This window comes from Lacerta agilis, chromosome 9 (genome assembly GCF_009819535.1).
Source record: "Lacerta agilis isolate rLacAgi1 chromosome 9, rLacAgi1.pri, whole genome shotgun sequence".
NCBI lineage: Eukaryota > Metazoa > Chordata > Lepidosauria > Squamata > Lacertidae > Lacerta > Lacerta agilis.
In genome coordinates, this window is record NC_046320.1 from 35,946,917 (window position 1) to 35,954,934 (window position 8,018).

The 8,018-nt window shown below is 41.7% G+C and overlaps 1 protein-coding gene across 4 annotated transcripts in view; it reads left to right on the top strand.

Annotated features, from left to right (window-relative positions):
• The window catches only part of FBXW7 (F-box and WD repeat domain containing 7), a 116,322-nt gene extending 114,386 nt beyond the window's left edge, over positions 1-1,936 (top strand). For all 4 annotated transcript variants that reach the window (XM_033160432.1, XM_033160431.1, XM_033160434.1 and 1 more), the window contains one exon: positions 67-1,936. In XM_033160432.1, the coding sequence (XP_033016323.1) occupies positions 67-335 (269 nt within the window). In that variant the 3' untranslated portion in view covers positions 336-1,936. The remainder of the gene's footprint in view (positions 1-66) is intronic.
• The last annotated feature ends 6,082 nt before the right edge of the window (positions 1,937-8,018 follow it).

The window sequence follows — 8,018 nt, forward strand, 5'->3', positions numbered from 1 at the left end:
TATTGAACAGATTACACACTAGCCTCTGTCTGACATTCCTTTGTTTCCTGTCTTCAATTGCTTTAGGTCCCAACAAGCATCAAAGTGCTGTGACCTGTTTACAGTTCAACAAGAACTTTGTAATTACCAGCTCAGATGATGGGACTGTAAAACTATGGGACTTAAAAACGGGTGAATTTATCCGAAATCTGGTTACATTGGAAAGCGGAGGCAGTGGAGGCGTGGTATGGCGGATCAGAGCCTCTAACACGAAGCTGGTTTGTGCAGTTGGAAGCCGGAACGGGACTGAGGAAACCAAGCTGCTGGTATTGGACTTTGATGTGGATATAAAGTGAAGCTTGAAAAGATTATTTTGTCCAGAAATGCAAATAATGTTCTATCCTCCCTCCCTCCCTCTGCAAAAAGGAAAAAAAAAATCCCTTGTCCTTGGTGGTGCAGGATGTTGGCTTGGGGCAACAGATCCTAAAGACCTACAGACTACGAAGGAGAAGACACAAAGTTGACGAACTGTAACTGACAAGGAGGCATTTGCTGTCTCATTACATCGAAAGCTTCACTTTTGAATGGGGGCAGCTTTGCAAAATATGACTTTCCAAATCAAGCCAGGTGCAATTATTTCTTTTGTGTGTTCCTCTCAGTGCTCGTTGAGCATGGTGGAAACTTAAAAAGTTGTTACGATTCTCGTTAACCCTGTTCTTTTACCACGGAAATCTAGAAAGGAGCTTCATACCTCCATTATTAGTTACTGATTGTCTTTCAAAGAAGAGAGCATCTGTGACAGCAAAGAGTCCTTTCCATGTGTGGAAAAGCTAAAATCTTACTGTGAATTGTTTTTGTACAGTTTTACAGCTTTTTTATGTTAATTTTGCCAACCATTGCCAATGTCAATCACAGTATTAGCCTCTGTTGATCTTATTAACTGTTGCTTCCATCTATGCTCTTCAATGCATAAGTTGCTCTGAGGTGGCAAGTTGTCCAGAATTTGGAGATTCCTCAGATGGTTTTAATACATGATGCTGGTGCTAGAAGTAGGTCTTCAACTCTGGGATTGTTGTCCCACCCCTGTACTGTATTCCCAGTGGCCAAACTTATTTATGCTGCTAAATGAAAGGAAAAAAAGCAAATTATTTTTATTTTTTTTCTGCTGTGACGTTTTAGTCCCAGACTGAATTCCAAATTTGCTCTAGTTTGGTTACGGGAAAAAAAAGACTTTTTGCCACTGAAACTTGAGCCAACTGTGCCTCTAAGAGGCTGAGAGTGGAAGAGTTTCAGACAATTTAGAGTGAAGTTTGCTTGCAAGTAAAGAATTGAGAGTGCGTGCAAAGCTTTTTCTTTTCTTTTTTTCTTTTTTTTCTGGGCAAAAATTAAAACACATTCCTTGGAACAAAGCTCTTGCGGCCTGTTCTGTGGGGAAACGTTTCTTTGTGAGGGCTGTGGTGAATGGAATAAACAGACATAATGAAACTGACAAGATGTTTTTTAAAAAAAGAAACATACAACAATGAAAATAAATTGCTGGTCAGTCTTAGTGTTTTACAGAATTTGAGAAGAATAACTGTTACAGTTTTATGGTGGTGAGGAACTGACACAAGCAAAAGCGATTTGGTTTTTGTGGTAAAGTTGTCACATAAAAAAAAAGAATGCAATTGTCAATTGGTTTGCCTCATTCTCCAAGAGCCACAACTCAAGCTGAACTGTGAAAGTGGTTTAACACTGTATCCTAGGCGATCTTGTTTCCCCTCCCCCCTCCTTTTTGGTTTATTTATAGTCTGATTTTTTTTTAAAATCAGATTTCAGTTTGTTAATTTTAGTTATGTAACAACCTGACAGGATGGAGGAAAACAACCTTTAAAGGGATTGTGTCTATGATTTGATTCACTTAGAAATTTTATTTTCTTATAACTTAAGTGCAATAAAATGTGTTTTTTCATGTTAATATGTCTTCCTTTCAATAAATATCGTCATTTAGGTTTGGATCAAGCATAGGATTTGGCAGACACATAGATTCTGGTAAAATATAAGCAAAACAAATGCAGTTTGCACTGTATACAAACATGTTTCTTGAAGTTCTAACAGTTTCCTCTGAAATAATTTTGAGATTGAAAACAGAGTATTAGAATTCATTCTTAATCTTGCTTTGTATTTTGATTGACTGAAAGACATAAATTTGTCATTCTCCCAAATCATGTCCCTATGGGAGCAGGAAAGGCCCCTACAGAAAGCCGAGAGAGAAAGAAGGTAGCAATAGACTGCGTAAGAAGGATCTGCAAATGAAAATGGCTACAAAACAACCTGAGCAGAGTGCCTATGTGGCAGCGGCGGCGGCGGCAGCAGTTACACCACTCACTAACCACATCTCAGACCTATTTGCAGGCAAGTCAGAGGGCCTGCGCAGGATGAGGAGAGGAGAGATTGTTCCATTGGGCCAGCACAATTGTTTGTGCTGATGGAATTCTCTTCTTAGTGCTACGTTGAATTCCACCCAGAATATTTTATGTCCCGCCTTTGTGGTAATACTAAAAATCTTGTTTGTGCTCTGCCTCCTTTTCCTTCTTCAATTTTGTCTTTGATTAAACGGAAATTCAAATTTGGTGAATGGAAGGGACAGATCCCTTCCATTGGACACTTACAGTAAACATTCAAAATATAAAGCTGTTGCCACCCAGGGGCAGACAAAGTGGGTGCGGTCCACCCCAGGTGTCACCACTGAGGGGTGTGACGAAATGCCAGGCGGCACTCATCGCAGGGCCTGCAGCGCGCCCAAGCCACGCGTCTCTCCTGGGAGAAACGCGATGGCTTGGGCGTGCATGGTCCGCCTGCTGCCTCCCCCCCAGCTGTAAGGCGGCTGAGTGGGAGCAGGCAGGCAGACTCCGGAGGCCCCACAGTGCGCCTCGCCCCTATGGGCGGCTTGCCCTGTCCCTGGGCGCGCCGCCCCATGCGCCTGAGTGGCTTCCTCCGCTGCTGCTGCCACCACTATTTAAAAGCCCTGTCTCAAATTCTTACATTTCTCTACCAGTCTGTTTCAAGATAACTATTACACATTCTGCATAAAGACAGAGAAAGGTTGCTTGGTGAAGAAGGGATCAGGTGGTTCTTTAGCAGAGCCCATGCTATGCAGACAACAGATACAAGAGCGTATCCCTGCTGTCCATTTTTTCCATGCATCTTTTATAGCAGGACTAGGAAAGACCACAGCCCAAGATTCTTGTGAGCTGCTGCCTGTTGCTAGTATTAACAGGCAGCCTGTTGGCAGGCAGACTAAATCATTGTGTGTTTCTACCAATATAATGCAGCTTTTTATGCAGTTATATACAGTCCTAGCTTCGCTTTAACAAAATCTTTTTAAGATGACGCCTCCTGCTCACCCAGCCATTACTTTCAAATACTGCTTTACGTATTCATAGTTTGTCCAGTTTTCCTGTGGCATGTATATGTTCTTCTAAACCTTAACTGAGTTACATGCCATCATTGAATATGAAGGTGCCATACAACCAGTGGCTATTTAAAAGCTATTGTTTAGATAAGGATTGGGGAAGGAGAAGGAAGTCAGAGTTGCACAACGTCTGGAGGTTCTCAAGTTCCCCATACCTGGACTCTAGATGCAAGAAGCACTATAAATATTTGCTCAACTAGACGACCACCCAGCCTTTTTCCTGTCTTCCAAAATATACCAGTATCAGTATTCTTTAACAGAAAGCATGTTTCCCAGAAGAGTGTGTCTAGCTGCTGCGTGAGTTCTGATTTTATTGCTGTGGATGAGGTAGAGGTTGTTTTCCCATACTTATGTTTCCATGGAAGCCACCCCATGGTGTAAAATACAACAGAACCTCTAATACAGATCCTGCTTCTGCAAGGCTTGTTTGAAAGACTTTTAGCTTAGCTTCACTGCCACCCTGGCTAGGGCATGTATGGAAAATGATCTCCCACTGACTAAGCACGGCATCTATGCAGTCAAAATGCCTACTTCTGCAGGAAGAAGCTAGACATCTTCAAGAGAATTTCAATTATGCTTTGAGTTTTCCAGCAAATTTCTTTTTCAACAGGTCACTGGAATGTAATGTGCCTCTTTTATCTCTGACGTGGGTGTCTACATTCATACTGACATTTTGTCATTTGTTTGCTGGTATTTCAGCAACCATAGTACTTGTATGACGGTTTGAAGGAGGCAAAACAGCTGGAATGTAGCAGTAGCTCAAAAATAGGGCTCTTATCAGTTTGTTGATCTGGGATATTCATTTCAGTGGTGTGCAGAGATACAGCTTTCATATTTATAAGTAACCACTGAAATGTCGGGATGATTTTATCATGAGCCCTAAAGCCTGTTGTTCCTTCACACACACCCTATTCCCCAAATACATTTTACAAACCTATTAAGCCACATATTATCCGTTAAGTTTCATTGTTGGAAAATGCACTTTAATGGACTGCTAGCTATATAATATATAAAATATGCCTCGGAGTGATGATCCATGACATGTTCTTACTATTCTGCCTACTTTAAACTTGCAAGAGTTGCTCTTTTCTCTCGAAAGCAAAGCACAGCTGTCTACGGTCCCATTACCAAAGCATTTTGTCGCATATATTATGCATGATTGAGTGGTTTTCGGGGCTATGATGTAGCTATATTTCATTCATGGATTGTCATTCTGATCAAGAATAGCACTGCAGACCCCTATTCAAGTTCCAGCAGAGTAATGTGATGCCAAAGCTTGGGAAGGGAGAAACGAGCTACAGCCTACAGTGAAATACTAAATGTGTTTGAACTAAAAGACCTTATTATTCTGGCATATACAATGTACGTATGCCTCTCATTTTTCTTTATTTTCATTTGTTCTCTGTAGCACTTCTTCCTTCACCTATAGTCTTGTTTTCCAGTTCATCATCTCCCCTCTGCCATTCCCATTTCCCCCCACTATTCATTCTTAATAGAAAAAGTGACCACAGATAGGGTTGCCTGTATGGTGTGATTCCTCAGGAGCCCAGAATAGCTGCACAATAAATTATTGGCTTTAGCATTCAGTTTCCTAAGAATATTCACTTTCATTTGGCCCACACCTCTGGGGCCTGAGAAGGTCCTATTGCTGTTCTTTGGCTCCAACAGCTCCAGTCCTGAAATCCCAGCTGACATATGCTTGCTATCAGATGCATCCCTGTTAACTCAGTCACAACTTTAAACAAAGAAGCTTTGGTCACTGAGGGTGCTTCTAGGTACTCGGATGGAGCTGTAGGTCTGTTTAAGGCTAGTGTTGCTGCTTGTTGAAGCCTTCTCTGGTGCTTCAGCCTTAACCTCATTCGGAGCTAACCTCATTCGGAGCTATCCAATGTGCTACCTGCTTTACTGGACTTGCCAGAATCTGACCTCTGCCTTGTCCAACCATTCTCTCAGAACCTGACCTTTGTTTCCCCCACATTTGCCATTCCGGGCTCAGATAGGCAGAGTGACTCAATGGGTTGGTTCTTTTCAGATCAGATTTTCAAACTTGTCTCCATAATATATGAATGGTTTATGACATAGTTACCACAGATTTTTGATTATCGTCTTGTCACACCATTTTTCCATCAATGATACCACATCGTGAGTGAATTTATTAATATTCAGTGTGAACTTGGTTTCTAATTTGATTATTATTTTCATAGAATCATAGAATTGTAGAGCTGCAATGCAGGAATCTCTTGCCCAATGTGGGGCTCAAACCAGCAACCTTGAGAGTCTCATGGTCTACTGACTGAGCTATAATTCTGTTACTTTCATTTAACATATGTTGGATCAAGGTTGTGAAAGAGAAATGAGTGCAATGTTACCTGTGCACAATATTTAAAAGGTCCTATCAAAAAGGAAATTAGGTATACAATAAGAGGGAATAATCAACTAGGGAGAGGTATCTTGAAACAAGGATTGGGCCGAGAGGTATCTTGAAACAAGGATTGGGCCCTGGGGGGGGGGAGGCAGTTGCAAAATATGTAATTGTCCTCCCTTATGTCATATGTCAACTTATGTTCACTCCTGGAAGTTCATTCAAAACCATTTTTATAGCTTCTCAGAACAAGGAATGCAGAATTCTAGCAGTAACCTCCCTTGTAACAAAATGGCAGAGAAGAATGCAGCAACGACCAGCAACTGTGGCTTTGAGTTCTGGAATACTGTATACTGATGCAACCTTGACAAAGCCAAGCCTAACTAACATATGGAGAAATGGGTCATAGTTCAGTGATGCAGAGCACATGCTTTGTGTGGAAAGCTCCAGGATCAATTTTTCATGTCTTCAGTTTAAAAGATCTCAGGTAAAAATGGGGCAGGAACTCAGTCTGATAGATTGCTGTCTGTCAAATACTGGGCCAGATGGAGCACAATGGTAGATTCCTATTGATGGTAGCAATGCAGCATGACAATGATGGTTCTTGCATATATTCTAATTGATTTATTTTTATCTACTGGAATATTTCTTTGCATGCCTACACTTCCCCTACTTAATGGAGTGGTTGATTTTAGTGTTGATTAAATTATAGGTCACCTTCAACAACAGTTTCCAATGTAATTTTCACACACATAGTGGGATGGGGATGAGGAACCACCCCAAATCACTGGAATCATAAAGTAAAATTCAGAGAAGGCAAGTTTTCTAGGCTTTTCACAAGAAATTGGGGGGGGGGGGCTAGAGGGGATGCACGTATGATATTGATTTGGATCTTAAGATCCAACAATGATAAAGAAAATTCAAGAATCAAAATGACTTTTCCTGGTGCCAAAAGAATGGCAATGTGAAGATTTCCTGGAGTGGGAATTCAAAGAAGAGGTACCACAACTGAGAAGCCACTTTGGCCATCACCTATCTTGCATCAGCTGATGGGATACTTGGAAGACAGTCTCTGAAGATGATCTTACTGTAAAGATAGGTTGGTACTGATTCTTCTTAAAGAATCCTTAGTACTCTAGTCCCAAGTGTAGAGCTTTAAAGGTGAGTACCTGCACTTAAGGAAGCTTTTTAAAGCACTGGTGTAGTTTTGATCTTTCCCATGTTTTGATGTGGCAAGCTATTTGACTGGGTCCAAGAAAGTGAGCAGAGAGAGGAAAAGTGTGGTTGTAAAATAGTGTCGCCTATAACGAGTAGTGTTTTGGTCTGGCAAGCTAGGAATGTGGGCAAAGAAAATGTAAAACTCTGTTGCTTATGACCAAAAACTCTGCTGGATAATGCAATCTGAGCAAACAATGGGGAACTATGAGAGATGTTCTAGGCCTAGGCAGGTGTTATAGATCTCTGCAGCATGCAGGTCACAGAGCTATCAGGACCAAGAGGTATATGCAGTCCCTTCCAGCCGCCTTAACACCATACAACTTGTCTTGCCCTCTGACAATCAGAGAGGAATGAGGACATTACTGCAGCTTCCCTTTGCCAAAACATTCTTGTTTCGCTCTGTCAGAACACACCAGGTGCTGATGAAAGGTAAGTGGATTGGGAGGGGGGATTCTCTTCAAGTACCTGTAGCCATTAGTTCTAACTGGCGCTGTTACAGATGCCAACATGTGAAGCCTGGGTAACAGGCTTCTATAGGAACCAGTCCAAACCAAAAAAAGGGGGACCCAAAATACTAGGAAAATGAGCAATAGGTATGGAATGAGATATGTGCTTTTTCTTGCTTTCCCTATGTGAATCACTCCTAACTTAAGTGATAACTTTTACAGTACTGCAGTATCACATTCCCTGATAAAGACATAATTAGCTGGCTCAGACTTAAGTGTTGCAGCTGGACTGTGAGATGAACATGATAAAGAAAAGACCTGATTCCAAAGGCCAGCCATTTACTGACTTCCATTTCCTAGGAAAACAGCAAACCATAAGAGGTATATTTATTTGTCTGTCACATGGACATGATCTGGCCCCCCTCCATTTTTGTCCTTAATACTGATGCCACATACATACTCCATTTCTGGTTAGATTAGTTCAGACATCTCCAAACTAAGGCCCGCGGGCTGGATGCGGCCTGCGTGAGCCAATTGTGCGGCCCCCGCCGACGCCCGA